Here is a 19,229-nt window from a genome sequence, read left to right on the forward strand (position 1 = left end):
CAATTTCCAACTGGTTTCAAAAATCCAATTTCAAGTTTATACAAATGAAACCTGACTTAGAGAACTGACAAGAGCTGTCAGTCTATTCTCAGATTAATTCTAGAGTGGTGAGACAGACTGTTAGGCGTGCTGTTTCTGTACAAAGATGACACTTACCCGTTCCAACTGTTTCATGGAATTCCTAGTACTTGAGAATTTCCTCGTAGTCACTGACAGACATCCTGAATGTGCAAGAACTGAAGATCCTCCAAGCACGTGCAATGAGGAAGTGCCAGCAGTGTTCACATCCTACTTAGGACATATTCTTAGAGGCAGAAGCGACACTCGTGGCAGATCCAGCAATGCTCATCTTCTCACCAACGTGCATCCCCCTCTCACCCAGCAACAACAAAACACAGTGCATGAAGCTGGCTTCACTTAGGTTAACAATATGGAACATCCCTCAGGGCTTTGTGCCACAGAGCAGTAGCAGGGCTGGACTACAGCTTTAGGAAGCAGTGAAAGCCTTTCCCTGTATGGTTACAGTGTCCCTGCACGCACCCCACAGCCAGAGCGTTGCAAGCTGAGCTGCCTTGATGTTTCTTGCACTCATCCCAATCTCTGCGAATGAAAACTCGGAATGCAGCCAAAGTACTGATTGAGCACGAGTGTGCCTTTATTCAATGGAACAAAGGAGGGTGTGAGAGGTAAAGGCTTTAAGATGGGACCAGTCGTGCTGTTGCCCAGAGCCTGGGACTCTTGGCCTGATTCTACCTCCCCCTCAGAGATGTTTGGCTTCTCCTCTGTAATGCTGACCTGAGCCTGCATGGTTGTGCTGCTGTCGGGGCACTCGGGCTGTGCTTGGGCTGGGCTGTCCTGGAAAAGCACTGGGTCCAGGCTGGTGCCTGAGGAGTCTGGCAGGCTCAGGTCAGCAGCTTCAGCAGGTATGGGATGAACGAGAGCTTCAATGATGATGGCATTCTTCTCTTTATAACTGATGTTATACGGAAGGCTTTCATCTGAACTGCAGCATCCTGTGCTTAGTAACAGTTCTTCATTGATGGAATCACAGGATGCTGCATCGTAACATGCCTGGCGTCTTGGAGATATACAAGGGCTCGGGTCACCTAGGAAGGAGTAGACGCACAGCAGTTAGTGTCAAAGTTTCACAAGATGAATCATGAAACAGGTTCTTGACATTTGGCTATGCAGTGATGGTGGGCAGAAGCAAATAGGCTTCTAGCAACAGTGTCACTGTCTTGAAAGTGATCCTCGTGCAGGTCCAGCTCTTGTGTTGACAAGAGTCTCATTTGGGAAAAACAGGGGTCAACTGAAGATGTCAGGCACAGGCTTGAATGCCAGAAGGATGTACAAGCCCACTGAAAGCATGAATTCTACCTGTGTTGCTGACAAGCAGTGCTTTGAAAGCTGGATTTGCATGCTTACCTGCCAGGACCAAGACTTCAGCTTCAGAGGGCTCCCTAGCACTGCTCTGCAGTTGGCGTTTGGCCACAGGGGATGGTTTGCCCAGGCAGAAGCAGGAACGCCAACTGCAAGCTGCTGACTCTGCCCTCTTACTGGGAGAACTCATTCTGCAGAGAAAACAGAGCATGCTGTCAGACGTGGTGCAGGGTGAGGGAAGAGCTGCACCGAGCCCTGGCCAAAAGTTGCCTGTTCCGGGCAATGCCTGGTTTCTGCTGAAACACAGCTTAGAAACGCGCTCTGTTTCAAACAGCAAAGGACGCTTCCTTTCCTACAGCTCAGCCCTCAAGTCCTGTTGGCTAAATACCTCTCAACGATGTCAAGCAGGGACATGGATCCCGAGAATGTCGGAGGCTCCGGCTGCTTCGCTCTCCTGGGGCAGGCCTTCAACAGGGAACGAAGGCAGGAGATGAACTTGCCCCGTTTCTTTGGCTCTGCGCAACAAAACAAAGAAACAAGTTCATTTCAGCCCTGGCTCGGTTGGACGAGGCTGAGCGCAACGCATTCAACAGAACACGTAACAACAAAAAGCATGTTCCCAACAAGGACACACAAGAACGGATTTTCCCCATCCCTGGAGGTGCCCAAGGAGCTTAATGCAGTTCTCTTTCTGTACTAGGGCATTAACGAACCCCCTGAAAGCCACGTTCAGACCCCATTTTACTAACCCGCATTGTCAAATGTAAAATACGCACCTGGCTTTGGCAATGAATTGAGGATGGACTCGGGCAGTTTTCCCCTGATGAGTTCCACGCACTCACCAGGGAAAAAACCAACCTGTAATAAGAACAAAAAGACAGGTGGGCATTAGCCCAAGCCCAGAGCCAAAGGGAAGGTCCTCTGACACCGACGCAGGGCAACTGTTTGCATCCAGAAGCCATCCTGTGCAGGCAGAGCAGCTCCAACCAGAGATTCTAGACACTACTGAAGCTGTGCTCTCTAGTCAAAAATGTGTGCCTACCTCAAAGCCATGCTTGCCTCTCCAAAAGGGGCTCATCTCCTTTGGTGGCATATCAATGATGCACACCAGATCTCCAACCTGCAAGAGATTGAAACATCAATCCCAGCTTCAGCACAGCTGGCAGGAAAGCACAGCTAAAACAACAGCCTTCTTCTACGACACAAAATATGAGAGCATTCCCGAGGCGTTCACACTCTATACTACTCCCTGTGCACAACAACAAGGAACGCCTGGAACTGCTTACCTCCAGAGAGAGCTCATCCGGCCCCTGGGCGACGTGGCACTTGATAACATGGGCTGCTGCAATCGCTGGTACGTTGAGAGATGACACAGCACGCACCAGCTGCGGCTCCCGCATGTTATCAGCCTGCAAAACAGAGCACAGGCCGTGGTCAGGAGCTGAGGACAAGCCAAGACGATTTCAAGGTGAGGAGCACATCTCCAGAGAAAGCTGCAGCAAATGTGCTCCATCCTTATCAGGAGCACTTCAGAAGGAGCTGCACGTCTCATCACAGTTATTTCCCTTTCTGGCGTGCATTGCCAGGCCATGCAAAGATGCATCTCTCTCTACCCAGACTAATCAGCAATGGCACTGGCGCAGACAGCTGGCCAGGCCCTTTTTGGCCCATTCTTTCCTGCAGGAGAGTACATCTGCAGCTACTTCTAATGGCTCAACACAGGGAACAAAGACCAGCCAGAGCTTCATACTGTACCTCCGTCGCCGCCACCTCAGGCTCACGGCTGATCTCACTGCACGCAGCACCCATCACAGCAAGTGTGAAGAGCTGGAACAGAGCAGAAACACACTTCTGTTTTCTCTATTCACACAGCACAGGATGGACAGACTTCTTCAGAGCTACCCGCGCATACCCTGCGGCAAAACCATGCGGGCGGACAAAACATGGCACGTACCTGGCAGTGAGATCACCTCAAGCTATATGCAGCAGTTCCTTGTCGCTTTGCTCGGATGATATGAGAGCAAAAGCTGCACCGAGGCAGCGGGTGGAGGGCGAGGAGAGGAGAGAGAAAGAGCAGGTCAGTGAGAAGGGCTAAGACATCCATGGAATAACACACACAGCACAACCGCCCCACCCACTTTTTGCAAGACATGCTGAGTCTCAGACTACGTGATGCCTGTCCACCCAGCAACTTTACGATGCTTCCACTACTGAGCAAAGACAATGGAAGAAGCACGGGACAGGTGCCAACTTTACTGATATCCCCTTTGGAACGTGTGTACCAGGGGAAAATTACGTCTGATGGTCAAGAGTAAGCAATACGGTGCTGTGAGCTCCGACAGCCAGCAGTTCTCAACACCTCACTGCCCACCCATCCATCCCATGCAGGTTCAGCTTACCTACAAGCTGCTGCACACGACGGTGTGAAGAAAAAGGCAATAAAGTCACTAACTAACTAACTAACTAACTAACTAACTAACTAACTAACTAACGGCACTAACTAACTAACGACACTAACTAACTAACGACACTAACTAACAACACTAACAAACAACACTAACTAACTAACAACACTAACTAACTAACAATACTAACTAACTAACAACACTAACTAACTAACGACACTAACTAATTAACGACACTAAAGGCACAAGAACAACAAGTCAACAACCACTCCGACCACTAGCTCACCCACAAAGGAACACAGAACGCACTGCTCCTCCCCTCATTCCAGCCGCTTATGACATCACCAACGGCCAACAGCCTGGTCCACCATGACCCCCCACAAGGCGGGGAGCCAAGACCACGTGGTCACGTCTGATTCCAACACGGCACCACAACATTCCAGGACTCAGTGTGGGCTTGGAATTCTATCCTGGTGTGGCAGCGCAATGGGAGGTGTTAGGGCACAGCTGAAGAGCTGACAGACAACGGACGTTTCCAAAGGAGGGTGCCAGATTAACTCTCAGCATTCTCTTGCGGGGCTCTTAGGAATGCTTCAAACCCATTTTCACTGCCTAGCTCATTTCTAGAAAGTCCAGTTGAGAAATGCTCACTTTGTCTGGGGAACGCCTCTATGCATCATGAATGAAAAATAAAATAAAATGGGCATGCGACCCTATGAAACTTACCTCTCTGCTCTTGCTGTCAGCCAGACACCTCAGATGAGCATGACGTGTCCCTGCTCCTGAATGAAGATCCACCCAAGTCTGTGTTCCTCTCTGCTCCATCTCTGGGTCTAAAAGAAACACAGACAGAGATGATTACAAGATCCTTTGTGGAGACGAAAGACAAGGGTGCACACGAATTCTGTTTAGCAAGAAATACTACAGTCCCAATGGACTGCGGTGGTAGTACTTGAATCCTCATTTGGGACTGGAGCTCAACAGGTCAACACATCAGAAATAACACAAAGTGCATCTGGAAGACGTGTCTCAAAGCCCAGAAAATCCAACACGGGAGGGGGCTGGACAGTGGACCACAAGTGTCCATTTCCATTGCAGCTCCCTGTAGAGAACAGCACCAATCAGCAGGCGTGAATCAATTCATTCACAAGCTGCACAATGACTCTGTTCTTTACGTGATAAAGAAACACAGAGATTCCTGACCAAAAAGTTGGGAGTTAATAACGACCAAAGAGGTTCCTGTTCCTACGCCTCATCCTCTCACCCCAACTCCTGGGTGATGCCCACAGGCTTCAAGTCAGCACTCAAATCCATTGAACTCCAGTCACAGAACTCCATCAAGAAGGATGTCACACATGTGACACTTACATACATTTTGCATCAGAAACAGTGACGCCAGCAGGAGCAGAGAGGTGACTGTCCCCCTGTACTCAGCACTGGTGAGGCCACAACTCTAATTCTGTTTCCAGTTTGTGGCCCCTCACTGCAAAAAAGACACTGAGGCTTTGGAATGTGTTCAAAGAAGGGCAACAAAGCTGGTGAGGGGTCTGGAGCACAATGGGGCCATATGAGGAGAGGCTGCAGGAGATGGGAATGTCCAGCCTGGAGAAGAGATGGCTCAGGGGAGACCTCATTGCTCTCTATAACTTCCTGAAGGGAGGTTGCATTGAGCTGGGGGTCGACCTCTTCTCTCGTGTCATTATTGATAGAACTAGAGGGAATGGTTTTAAGCTGCAGCAGGAGAGGTTCAGGCTGGACATTAGGAAATATTACTTCTCAGAAAGGGTGGCCAGGCACTGGAATGGACTGCCCAGGGAGGTGGTGGAGTCACCCACCCTGGGGGTGTTCAAGGAATGACTGGATGTTGTGTTGAGGGACGTGATTTAGTGGGAGCTAGTGGTAATAGGAGAACGGTTGGACTGGATGATCTTTTAGGTCTTTCCCAACCCTGGTGATTCTATGATTCTGTGATTCATACGCTAAGAAGCAAGGAGAGGCTCTTTTGTTAAATCTTTCAGTAGAGAGAAGAGTTGATATTTGCTTCTCCCGACAACAGAAACACGGTACCAGCTTTCTAAGCCAACCCACCTACAGCAGGCAGACAACGCATATGTAAAGGAGCACGCACATCCCCTCCGGCATCACTTGAGACGACAACCCACCTTCAGATCTCTGTGCATTTCCCTTGTTTTACAAAGATGCAGCCTCGCTGCAGCTCCATGGGTGTCACACAAGGCCTGCAGGACCTTCCTCCACAAACCCCATTTGCAGGCCTTGCTCCGTGAGGATTGCCACCGGCCCTCCTGAGCAAAAACAAGCACTAAGAACAAGAGCAAAGCACACTGGATTCGCCCTGGCCTGGCTCAAGCCCCAGTCTTACCAGACAGACCCTGGGATGAAAACTACTCCACAAACACCAGATGGACACCAGCAAACAAGAAGTTGATCAGATCTAACCCCAAGCAAGCACCAAGCCTCCCCAGGAAGCTCTTTGCCATCTGCTTTGTCATCACCTTACCTTTCCCTTTCCCTTTCCCTTTCCCTTTCCCTTTCCCTTTCCCTTTCCCTTTCCCTTTCCCTTTCCCTTTCCCATTTCCTTTCTCTTTCCCTTCCCTTCCCTTCCCTTCCCTTCCCTTCCCTTCCCTTCCCTTCCCTTCCCTTCCCTTCCCTTCCCTTCCCTTCCCTTCCCTTCCCTTCCCTTCCCTTCCCTTCCCTTCCCTTCCCTTCCCTTCCCTTCCCTTCCCTTCCCTCCACACCTCAATCCCAAAGTTGTTTCCACACCTGCCAGCACGTGTTACCTCCCACCTGCTCATCGCACAGAGCTTCAACAGCACCAAATTTGCTTCCGGGGCCCTCCTTCACCTCACTGTGCTAACACTCATGATTCAAATTACACAGAAATCCTAGCAGAAGTTCTCAGTGAGAACTGCACCTAACATTCCTCCTTCTACAAGCAACAGCCACAACAAGTGGTCATGAAAATGCTTTCATCAAAAAGAAGCAGAGACGGCACGGCAGGACAGATGTACTCTGTGTGCACGTCTGAAGCCTTTTGAGAACCTAGTCGTTCTTCCTGCAGGACCCCTGTCTTCTGTTAAAAGCTGAACGGTCCCCAGAGCACCTGTTTCCATCAGCTGCCACCATCCAAAGCAGCCAGCCTTCTTACAGTCACCTGGCCCAAACATCCCTTTTGCTCTACACTTGATTCATGCAAGAGATGGGAGCTTGGCACGCAGACCATCCTTCCAACAGCACATCCCAGCAGCAAGGGATCACAGCGCTGGCACAGCTGAAACAAAAAGGGTGTGCGAGTTTCCTGTTAGCACTCAGTGTGAACAAATCTACCACTGAGCAACACCGTGAGCCCCCACTCACCTCAGCACAGGTCAACCTGTAACCCCAGCCTTCCCCTATCCATGTGCAAACGCACACCCATTCACCACCCTGCCTGCTTTGCACACCCCCATGCACGCACTGCATCGTGTGCCCTCCTTTGCATTCACAGACGTGTGCCAACCACCCCTGGGAACACGTACGTGCCTACACCTTCCACAAACACCCCTTTGTGTACACCTGTGTGCAACCCAACTCCTCAGCACACACACGCGTTTGTGCCACCCTGTCCACGCACTCACCACGTGCCCTCCAGCACCCAAGGATTGCAGAGATGCTCCAGACTGTGCCAGAAATGGAATCTCAGAGTGCTGGGACATTATTGATCACTAAGGAAAACACTTGGAAGCATATTCAATCTGCAGAAGCTGTAATTACTGGGCACAGTTAGCTTTCCTATGGCTCAGCTGGAGGAGGCGGGTGCTCTCATACATCTGAGACACTCGCACAATGTTGGGATCATTCTGATGGAAACTATGTCTTCAGATATCATGGTTAAAACCATCCAAGATGATCATGCAGAGCCTTAGCTCTTGAGCAGCACTTCTTCCCCACCCTTCACTACTCCAAGCAGCTCCAACAAACTTCTCAGAAGAAATCCAGGCCAGCACAGACCTGGCAGACCAGAACCAAGTGCAGCTTGTGGGACGGCAGTGCCCACTCCTTGCTTCCACCCTGCTCCAGCAGGTTAAGGAGTCTGAGCCTCACTGGCCTTTGACAGCTCAAGACTTTCAGCACCTCATGCCAACATTTCTCACTAAGATACACCTCAGGCATTGAATTCTCTTCTCACTACCTCCTCCCAGTCCTCCCGTAACAACAGAAACCATTCAGATTCTACAGCAAACTACAGCATCTACCCTGCAAGAGCACACTGAACCACCTGCAACAATGAAACATGGTTTTGGAGAGTGGGTATGAAAACACACCTTTAGACAGCTGTCTCCCTGTAGCCAAAAGGAAACCAAGAAGGAAAAGAAAAGTCCAGCCTGAAACATGCCCATGCTACTAGCCCAGGTTTTTCACAGTCAATGCAGAATCCATCCTGTTCTTGAGGTAACAAATGACCAGTGAGTCTCCCGTTGCTCCACCCCTTCTCCTTCAAAGCCCGAAAAAGAAAGAATAAACAAGCAGAAGAAACCCAGACGTACCTTTCCACACACAGAGCAGAAAGTGGAACAGCAGTTGTCTCCTTCCTGAGACATGGTGGGGAGCATCCCAGAGGAAGCCCAAGTTCTTTGCTTCTCTCCACAGGGACTTCAAGCACTCTTGGCAAGAGCTGCTTTTGTTCTTTCTTCAATTGTTTCCATCACCAGAATCTCCTTTGGAAAAGGAACCCGAAAGAAAGAATCAGCAAATGAAAAAGAATGAGCAATAGCCACTTTACCAGCTTTCTTCTGACATGCAATTAAGACTCTTGACTCGGGCAAGGTCTTAAAATCAGCTGGTTACAAGAACTGTCCCAAAATATATCCAGCTTCTGTACAGCTGCCGTTATTTCTGACAGCATGTGTAATCACAGAATCATAGAATGGCCCGGGTTGGAAGGGACCTCAAGGATCATGAAGATCAATCACCTCCCTGTCCCTGCTGGCCATCCCCTCTTCTGATGGAGCCCAGGGGACCATTTGCTCTCTGAGCTGCAAGAGCACGCTGATGGCTCACGTTCTGTTTTTCATCCACCAGGACCCCCAGGTCCTTCTCTGCGGGGCTTCTCTTAAGGACTGCTCCTCCCAGGCTGTAGAAATGCCTGGGATTCCTCCAGCCCAAGTGCAAAACCTTGCACTTTGCTGTGTTGAACCTCATTAGATTCACGTAGGCCAACCTCTCGGTTGAGCTCCCTCTGAATGGCATCCCTTCCTTCCACTGCGTCAGCCGCACCACTCAGCAAACAGCAGAGGGTGCACTCCATTGCATCATTGGTGTCTCTGATAACCATGTAAAAAAGCACTGGTCCCAAGACAGACTCCTGGATGACACCACTTGTTATCGGCCTCCACCTGGACATCAAACCATGAGTCACCACCCTCTGTCCTCTACAAAACCTCTTTGTCTTCTACTCCTGCTGCAGCTGCAATGGCTGCACCAGCATGACTCACATGTTTGACAGTCCTCCAGCTCTGGCCTAGCCATGCACAGCAGCAGTCCGTCTCCCTCCCAGTTCACTCACCAGTGTGCTGCTGTGCCCCAAATTCAGTGCAGCAGCACTGAGAGCAGGCAGCACCCATCACCCTCCTCTAACTCTCTCTGCCAGCTGCGATGAGGACTGACACAGCACGCCCACCCCAGCCCAGCTTTTCTGCTGAGACACCTCCCAGCAACCACCCAGCACCAATCCCAGTTGCTGCAAGCTGTCTGAGAGCCTGCTGGAGTGCACTGACAATAACTTTGTGGGCCAAGCATTAAGCACACCAAGCAGAAGGGAAGCATTACTGGACATGGTGCACAGCAGGGGTTAAGACTGGAGGTGGTCAGGGCTGTAGTGACCATGCCCTCCTAGAGTTCCTCATCTCAAGGAATGTGGGCCTGGCAAAAAGCAAAGTCAGGACCCTGAGCTTCAGGAGAGTCAGCTGCAGGCTGTTCAAAGAATTCTTGCATGAGAGACACTGGAAAACTGTTTTTAGGGGTAAAGGAATGGAAAAGAGATGGTAACTTTCTCAGAAAACCTTTCTCAGAGCTGGAGCTCTGAGCTCCATCCCGACCACACGAAACACAGCAGAGGAGGCAGGAAAGCAGCATGGCTGAACCTGCTGGTTACAGGGAGCAACAAGAAGGAAATGGAGAAACAGTGGAAACGGAGACATGCAGCCTGGTCGCTTTGGTGGCCTTCTACAGTGGAGTGACAGCATCAGTAGGGAAAGGAAAAGCAACTGACATCACTCAGCCAGACTTTTGCAAGGCCTTCGATGTTGAGCAAGTTTCCTGTTAGAACTCAGTGTGAACAAATCTACCACTGAGCAACACCCTGAGCCCCCACTCACCTCAGCAGAGGTCAGCCTGCACCCCAGCCTTCCGCCTATTCTGCTCCATTGATGGAAGCACACCGGGCATCATTGCTACTCACCCGACCAATGATGATAGGGGCAGAAAAGGGAATTCCTCTTTACCTTTCAGATGAAAAATTGATGACTGTGTGGAATCTTCCCAGTACAGCTGCGGGGCCTTCCTTTACTTGTATCCTGCTGCTCCGTGTCACAGTGGGAGAGCTGCTCTGGCCTCTCCTCTCAGCCTGTGCCTCCTGCAGTGTGAGCAGCTTTGTGGATAGAGGAGACACCCACACAGACTTGGGCCTGGATAGAGAACTGTGCCCTACAACATAGAATAGCCCTTGGTACATTTACATCACGCTCTTTTCCTTGTGTGTGAGCAATCCTTGCTCTTTTCAGATGGTACTATGAGCGTGTGACACCCCAAACACATAGTTAGCATCTGTCCATATCATTAAGGCTCTCGTCAAGGCAGTTATTTCAGCCTTCTGAAGGGGTAGTCCCCACGGCTGATGGTTGTGCTTCCATTCCCTGCTCAGTAGCAGTTACTGCATGTCCTGCCTTAAAGCCTCCTTGTCTCACAAAACTGCAGCTGCTGGTAAACCAGGCGTCTTCTGCATCTTCTAAGGGTTCGTCCTTCAGCTCCGACTGACTGGATGTAATGTGCAGCATCAGTTGTTTCAAAGCAGTGATGTCATCCTGGTTCTCCACCAGGGGAGTTCCGCTAAGGAAAGATACTGGGTTGGCAATAGTAGTTACAATTATTTCTATATCACCCTGCTCTACCAGGATGGCCTGGTATTTTGGGAATCTTTGGGGTGAAAGCCAATGTCCCCCTTTTGCCTCCAATACAGTAAACACTGCATGAGATATTAAAACTGGTATCCTTTGGCCCAGTGTAGATTGATGGGCTTCTTGAATATTGAGCACCAGTGCATCCTGGATATCCCTTACTCACTTCAAGCTGTTTCAAGTTTACCATCAGTCCGTAGCTGTGTATCCATGGTCGGCACCCTCCTGACATTCCTGGCAACGTATGGAGTTCCTTGGCAGTTTGCAGCTCAAGGGTTGAGCAGATGGCTTCTTTCTTGGCAGTCCTTAAGGTTCAAAGTCCAGCTGTCATCTCCTATCCCAAATACATCACTTGCTGCTGAGTTAGTTGTGCTTTCTGTCAACCAAGAAACTCAGCAAACTCTCAGTCTATTGTACACAGTCCTTTTGTTGCTGTGGCACCCACATGCTCCAGTAAAGTTCCACCCTGGGATGGAGGATCCCAGGTCTCAGGCTCACGAGTTGACCAGTTCTCAACAATCATTCAGCTGTTCTCACAACCCTGGGTAACACTGTCCAGGTTCACTGAGTCTCTTCTCCCTCTATTAGGGAGAACAGATACACGCAAGTACTCGTATGCTATCATGAGGAATCCAGTAGGTTACATTTAATTTAGAAGCATGATGCAATCAAAAGCTCGCTTAAATAAAAGCATACCCTTTTCTTTCACTCAAAATAATAGCCCAGAAAAAAATAAAAACAAAACAAAACCCTCATCATAATTGTTAAAGAAATTATCTACTAGATCTCAATGGAGAGTGGAGACACATGCTAGTTTTAGGAACACAGCACTTATCTCATTATCTGAATGCATCTCAAAGCATGCTCCTTGTGAAACTGTGAGAACTTCTATCATTAACAGACGTGTACCGTGCCCTGATATATGGTTAAACCGCTTGCAGTGCACTGTCAGATGTACAGGATGGCAGCTGTATGTGCTGTGACCAAATAAACCCCACACTGAAACCTTTCAGAATTTTAGGATCTACAAGTATTGCATTCATATTTAAAGTAAAAAATTCCTAAGCTACACATGTTCTAGGTTTCCATTTGTTAGATACAACATACCTTTGGAAGTAGGCGCCTGAAAGGATATGCCTTCTACTTGCTTCTCTGTCTGGCTCTTCGAAAAGAAGGCCTTTGGAGCAGGAAATGCAAAGGGCAGCTCATTTCTTAACGCTGACTCTGCATCAACATTCTCTGTGTTTGCACGCTTCTTAGATGCCACTTTTCTTGTCACTGGAGTTGACAGTGTGAATTCCATATCACCCAGTTGAGTATCATGCCTCGAATGCTGCCAGAGACGGAACAGAAGGTTTTCTGATCACAGCCGGAGAAGTTACTGTCAAAGAAATTCTAACAGCTGAGAAGGTCAGACACAATGCTTATAAAAATATCATACATTATTTGGCTATTGAACAAAACAGTTGAAAACTCTGATTCTCTCCTAGAATAAGTTCGTTTCTTATAGACTGTCAAACGCCATTTTTTGATTTGTTCATCGCAATTCTCCATTGAGGATTAACCCTCACCAGCTTATCTAAACATAAATATGAATTATCACTTGGTTTAGTTAAAAATTTGAATAATATCACAGTGGATTTTGTTGTCCAACACAGTAAGATTGAATTTCTTTCGGTACCTTTCAACCTCTGCCTACCTCCAGCCTAACTCCAGAATCTTATTAACTGTGCCTTATCTCTTCCCATTGTGTTTTAAAATCCTCACTGACTCCTTTACTTGTTCCCTTGCTTGCTGTTTCTGTGCAAACCAAACACTGGAGTTAGGGATCACGTCAAACCAACCATGGCCTACAGGTAGAAGGCAACAAAATTTATGCTTAACATACTTCTTTGCTCTATCTTTATCTTCCTTTGGTCAAGGTCCACTAGATACTTAAATATGGAGTAAGCACTAGATACAATGAGAAGCAGATTTCTAGATTAAGAGCTGTATTTTTTCTGTAAGAAACTAGCTGTACATCTTCACACACCTGCTTTGTTTTCTGAGTATTTAGATCGAGTGGAGATTCTTCAAACACTGAAGCTACATCAGAAAATTCCATGGATCCAAACGCATCTGGCACATGGCTGCAGTCTGGCACATCTTCATATGCCAGAGCCTTTTCAGACAGAAATGTTCCACCGAGATTCTTTTGCAGAATTAGAAGGAAGATTTCATCAGAAGATTTCACCACTAAAGTCTAAATAAGATTGGTTTGCAAGTTCCAAACTATGGCTAACAGCTAATGGAAGTCCACAGGCCAGCAGCAACAACTTTTATATTATGTTCTTAATATTCTAATTGTTGATATGACGTTCATATAAAGAGCAGAAGGGAAATTACTCTTAGAGCTCAAGTCATCTTTCACAGCCTGCGTCAACAAGAGCAGCACCTCATAGCCTTTGGTTTCAAGACCTGGACCACAAGCTAGCTAATGATTTTACACAGAATTCCAGAGTTCAAGTCACTGTTTACATTAGGGCTGAAATTGTACTGAAAGCCTTCAAGTTCATCACACTTAATTATCACTGGCACCACACATAACTCCACGTTACATATGTGATCACACGCAACCTGGCAACTTCAGACAATTCCCAAAGCACTCCACTTGCACTTGGCTACTAAAGTACAGAAAAAGGAATTAACATCAGAAATAGCTGCAGTCAAAACCATCTAAGAATCCAAGTCTCCAGGAAACAAGGAAAGCAAATCCTCTCCAGGACTGTGTTCTAAAAGGAAACAGATCAGAAAGGTGAGTTCTTCCCCCCTTTGACCACCCACTCATGTAACGTCCATGTCATTTCTAAGTATGCTGCCCAGACCAAGACTGAGGATGCTTCAGAAGAAGACCTTCCCTGCTAAGCCAAACAGAACAAGTAAGGTACCAAAATATGTAGAGCCAAACGAGGAAAGGTGCTCTAAGAAGGTAAGCATCACAAGAGACCAACAGGAATACTTACACAATCCAAACAATGCACAGTTTCTGTTCCACAAGCTGCCAAGAGGAATGTGTGCAGTACTCACAGCGCACCATGTACACTGCTTACTGCAGTCATACTGCTTCGTAGGACCAGCCCAACTTACTAAAACACTTTAATGAGCAATCCGAACTGTCTGGATCAGCACGGTTCACTTGGAAGGGACCTTCACAGATAAACCTGAAGAGGTGAGGCGACTGCACTATCTAAACCTTAAAGCATATAGGACCTTAAAGCATAAGCTTAAAGCACAGAAGCATGACCAGCAGGTCGAGGGAGGTGGTGCTGCCCCTCCACACTCCTCTCATTGAAACCCCATCTGGAGCACTGCACGCAGTTCTGGAGCCCTCAACACAAGAAGGACTTGGAGATGTTCAGGCAGGTCCAGAGGAGGGCCATGAAGGTGATCAGAGAGGGCTGAAAGCACCTCTACTATGTGCACAGGCTGAGAGAGATGGGGCTCTTCAGCCTGGAGAAGACTCCAAGGAGACCTTAGAGTGGCCTTCCAGTATCTGAAGAGGGCTGGGGAGGGACTTTTCATAAGGGCAGGTAGCAACAGAATGAGGGGAAATGGCTTTACATGGGAAGAAGGTAGATTAGGATTGGATATTAGGAAGAAATGCTTTACTGTGGGTGTGGTGAGACACTGGAGCAGGTTGCCCAGCAAGGCTCCAATATGATTGCTTTGCAAGTTCCAAACTATGGCTAACAGCTAATGGAAGTCCTCAGTCCAGCAGCACAAAATTTTATATTATCTTCTTAATATTCTAATTGTGGATTTGACGTTCATATAAAGAGCAGAAGGGAAATTACTCTTAGAGCTCAAGTCATCTTTCACAGCCTGCGTCAACAAGAGCAGCACCTCACAGCCTTTGGTTTGAAGACCCGGACCACAAGCTAGCTAATGATTTTACACAGAATTCCAGAGTTCAAGTCATTGTTTATGTTAGGGCTGCAATTCTACTGAAAGCCTTCCAGTTCATCACACTTCATTATCAATGGCACCACAGATACCTCACAAAGAAGCATTATGACACCACAAAGGGGCATTATGACGTCAGAAAGGGCATTATGACATCACAAAGGGCATTATGAATCACAAAGGAGCATTATGACATTACAAAGGAGCATTATGACGTCTCAAAGGGCATTATGACGTCACAAAGGGCGTTATGACACCACAAAGAAGCATTATGACATCACAAAGGGGAATTATGACGTCAAAAAGGGTCATTATGACGTCTGAAAGGGGCATTATGATGTCACAAAGGGGTGTTATGACATCACAAAGGGGTATTGTGACATCACAAAAGAGCATTAAGACATCACAAAGGGGAATTAAGACGTCACAAAGGGCATTATGACGTCACAAAGAGGCATTATCACGTCACAAAGAGGCATTATGAAAACAAAGGAGCCTTATGACGTCTCAAATGGCATTATGACATCACAAAGGGCATTATGACGTCACAAAGGGGCATTAAGACATCACAATGGGTCATTATGACGTCAGAAAGGGGCATTATGGCATCAGAAAGGTGCATTATGATGTCACAAAGGGTGTTATGATGTCACAAAGGGGCATTATGATGTCACAAAGGGGCGCTGGGAAAAGATCTCTGTGTGGAGATTGCTTCTACTAGAGGTAGTTCTATAAGACTGTTATATAGAGCTGTGCAGGGGCTGTAAATCTGTCTGCAGAGGGTGATGATCAGTTCCAAGTGTCTGCAGTCAATGCTCATGGACAGAGCCCATCCAACCTGGCCTTGAATGCCTGCAGGCCTTGAATGGGGCATCCACAGCCTCCTTGGGCAACCTGTTCCAGTGTGTCACCACCCTCTGAGCAAAAAACATCTACCTAAGATCCAACCTATACCTCCCCAGTCTCAGTTTTAAACCATTCCCCCTTGTCCTATCATTATCCACCCTCATAAACAGCCATTCCCCCTCCTGTTTATACGCTCCCTTCAAGTACTCAAAGGCCACAATGAGGTCTCCCCACAGCCTTCCATTCTCCAGGCTAAACAAGCCCAGATCCCTCCACCTTTCCTCATAGGAGAGCTGCTCCAGCCCTCTGATCATCACAGTGGCCCTCCTCTGGACCCCCCCCAACAGCTCCACATCCTTCCCAGGCCTGGACACAGTGCTGCAAATATGGCCTCACAAGAGCTGAGCAGGAGTGGACAATCACCTCCCTCTCCTGCTGGCCACCCCTTTTTCAGTGCAGCCCAGAACACACATGGATCTATCTTTTCCATACGGATATTCCCATCTGTGTACATATATATACCACACCTACACCCCCACAATCTGCTACAACTCCATAGAATTTTCAAGGTTGGAAAAGACCTGGATGATCTTATGATCTTATGATCTCAGATCTTATGATCTGGATGATCTTATGATCATCCAGTCCAACCATCACCAATACTTCCCAGTTAAATCACATCCCTCAACACAACACCTAAACTTTTTGTGAACTTCCCAGGGTTGGTGACTCTACATGAGAGAAAAGGGCACTCAGATAAGGGATTCTGCATTTGCTATTAGCAGAGGTGGGATGAGACCGAGCACTGCCCCAGTTCCTGGGATAATGCAGAAGGGCTGAGACCTTCCAGCTGCTTCCACCCAGGGTCACACAGCAAAGCCGACCCTGCAGGAGTCTGCATCATTCTTTGCATGGCATTGCTAAGAGGAAGATCCCCCCCCTACCCTTGGCTCTACACTCCAGCTGCTGTCTGCCATCTGTAAAGCCACCACAGCTCTCCTACTGGAGTTCCCATCTGCACAGTGACAGCTTGGTTTCTTCTTACTGTCAAAGCAGCCACAGCCTCAGTGCTTCTCAAATCTCCCCTTTTCAGCTGATTTCCTCTTTCTAGTGGCTGGGCAATTCCTCCCTCTCACAGTCATCCCTCTGCCCCACTCTGTGCCCACAGACCCACAGAGGGCACACAGAGCCAGCCCTGTCCCAGCTGCTGCTGCTTCACATCTGACAGTCTCAGGAGCTGAGATCCAGGCCGAGACAGCAATGCCCAGACATGGTTTGTAGGACGTTTGTGATAGGAAATAGGGAGGCTTGTGATTAAACCTGCCCCCTAAGGAGGAAGGCAATGCTGCCTGCAGCCCCAGCAGGCATTACAAAACATCCCCATTTACAGGAGGGTTTTAAATAGCACAATTCAGGAACTACAACTGCACAAATTCCCGCATGCCCTGGAATAAGTTTGGGAATGGACAAGGTTCTACCACCTGTGCAATGCCATAGAAATAACAACCATCCACCTGTAAACCTCCATCCTCTCCCCTGCTGCACAAAGGGAAGCTCAACAGCAGTGCACAAATGTCCCAGCAATGTCTGAGCACTGCTCTGTGCATCCCAACCTGCTCATCCCATCCACTCCTGGCTGGGCAGCAGGATTGGGGTGGCACACTGCAATGGGCACAGAGGAACATGGAAGCCCCACACATGTGAGGAAGGGGCTGGCTGTGCTCCACACTCACGTTATCAGACGTGATTTGCCCTTCTGTGGGGAGCCTCTGCTCTTTCCCAGCTCATCCTCCAGCGTCTGGGACTCCAGGATCTCATTCAGGCTGTTGTTGGCTGCGGGGCAGCTCCATGAAGAGCCTCCCCTCCACCGACCGGCACACAACAGCCGCTCCCGCGCACTGCGGCTCAGCCAATCGGAGCCGGCGGAGCTGCCGCTGCCCGATGGGACCCCCCCCCACATATTGACCCCCCAGACGAGGAAGAGGAGGAGGAGAGCGACGAGGAGCTGCCGCAGGAGCTGACGTTGGGGCGGGGGGGCAACGCGGGGGGGGGGTCGGCAGTGGGGGGTGGGGGAGGGGGTGGGGCAGCATTACCCCCGGACCCCGTGGACCCCCCCCAGCCAAAGTGCTGCTCTCCGACCCCCGCGGGCTCTTTGTGCAGCCGCTGCCCTCCAGTTATAGGACCCCCCCCCCCATATTGCGCTTTGCTCACCCCCACCTCCGGAACCCCCCCCCCACTCACCACATCGCCCCCTCCCCCCCCGGGTGGGGTTATGGGGGGTGGGGTGGGGTCGACGATGTGCCGTAAGCCGCGCCGGGGTCGTGTGACAAACCCCCCCCCCATCAAGATGAATGGGGCGCTGTCGGGGGGGGGCTCAGCCGTAAGGATAAAGCGGGGGGGTTAATGACGGGGGGGGGCAGTGCTATAGGGAACGCAACTAATCTAAGCCCCCCCCCCCCACATTAACACCCCATTGTGTGTGGGGGTGGTGGGGGTGGGGCACACAATAACCCCCCAAAAGGCCAAACAGCCCCAACACCCCCCCTCAAAGCCGCTGACTTACGCTGTGCCCCCCCTGCATGAAGGGCCCCCCCCCATCGATTGAGCCCCCCCCAATCCCATCTATAGTTGAGAGCTATGCTTTTTGTAACCCCCCCCTTTTAAAGCCCCCCCCCCCCCCAATGTTGTGCACGATGTGCTGCCCCCCATGAGCCCCTGACCCCCCCCCTTAAAAGATGGGGTGGGGGGGGTGGTCTCGGACCCCCCCTCCTTTAAACGATGGGGTGGGGGGGCAGATTGTCACTGCCCCCCAACACCAAAATGGACACCCCCCTTTTAAAGGATGGGGTGGGGATGGGGGGGTGGGGGGTGAAGGTGATCTCGCCCCCCCCCCCATTAAAACGGACCCCCCACACCTTTAAAGGATGGGTGGGGGTCGGTTACGGGCCCCCCCGGCGCTGTGTGTGTATGTGCCCCCCCCCCATTTTGCTCCCCCCGTGGCGCAGTGTGCTGGGAAAGGATCTCTGTGTGGAGATTGCTTCTACTAGAGGTAGTTCTATAAGACTGTTATATAGAGCTGTGCAGGGCCTGTAAAGAGAGTTGAGGGGGACTCTAGTGGGCATATGGGGCTGTGGTGGGCAATAGGAGGACTAGGGGCTCTAGTGGGCTCTGAGGGTGTGTAGGGGTTGTGGATCAGGTTGGATCTTAGGAAGATGTTTTTCACTCAGAGGGTGGTGACGCACTGGAACAGGTTGCCCAAGGAGGCTGTGGATGCCCCATCCCTGCAGGCATTCAAGGCCAGGCTGGATGTGGCTCTGGGCAGCCTGGTCTGGTGGATGGCGTCCCTGCACATAGCAGGGGGTTGGAACTGGATGATTTTTGGGATCCTTTTCAACCCAGGCCATCCTATGACTGTACAGTTCCATAGTGGAACAAATATAATATGCTAACTATGTAAAACATGGAGTCAGACCTGTGTGATTTG

At 49.5% G+C, this 19,229-nt stretch overlaps 1 protein-coding gene and 1 long non-coding RNA gene across 2 annotated transcripts; both read right to left on the reverse strand.

The window, feature by feature from the left end:
• Positions 1-208: 208 nt before the first annotated feature.
• Positions 209-2,786, reverse strand: LOC146755657 (uncharacterized). Its single transcript, XM_085525379.1, has 6 exons — positions 2,667-2,786; positions 2,423-2,500; positions 2,157-2,238; positions 1,769-1,895; positions 1,426-1,571; positions 209-1,106 (listed from the first exon to the last, which is right to left on the reverse strand). Exons 1-6 carry the CDS (start codon positions 2,778-2,780, stop codon positions 589-591), a joined length of 1,065 nt encoding a protein of 354 aa, XP_085381505.1. The 5' UTR covers positions 2,781-2,786; the 3' UTR covers positions 209-588.
• A 165-nt stretch (positions 2,787-2,951) lies between these two features.
• On the reverse strand, positions 2,952-6,316 carry LOC146755658 (uncharacterized). Its single transcript, XR_014937965.1, has 4 exons — positions 5,948-6,316; positions 4,512-4,618; positions 3,335-3,407; positions 2,952-3,207 (listed from the first exon to the last, which is right to left on the reverse strand). It is a non-coding gene; the product is annotated as an uncharacterized LOC146755658 (long non-coding RNA).
• Between the last annotated feature and the right edge of the window lie 12,913 nt (positions 6,317-19,229).

Source organism: Coturnix japonica, chromosome 31, assembly GCF_054131305.1.
Source record: "Coturnix japonica strain WE chromosome 31, WE-NBRP24, whole genome shotgun sequence".
NCBI classification, from domain to species: Eukaryota; Metazoa; Chordata; class Aves; order Galliformes; family Phasianidae; genus Coturnix; species Coturnix japonica.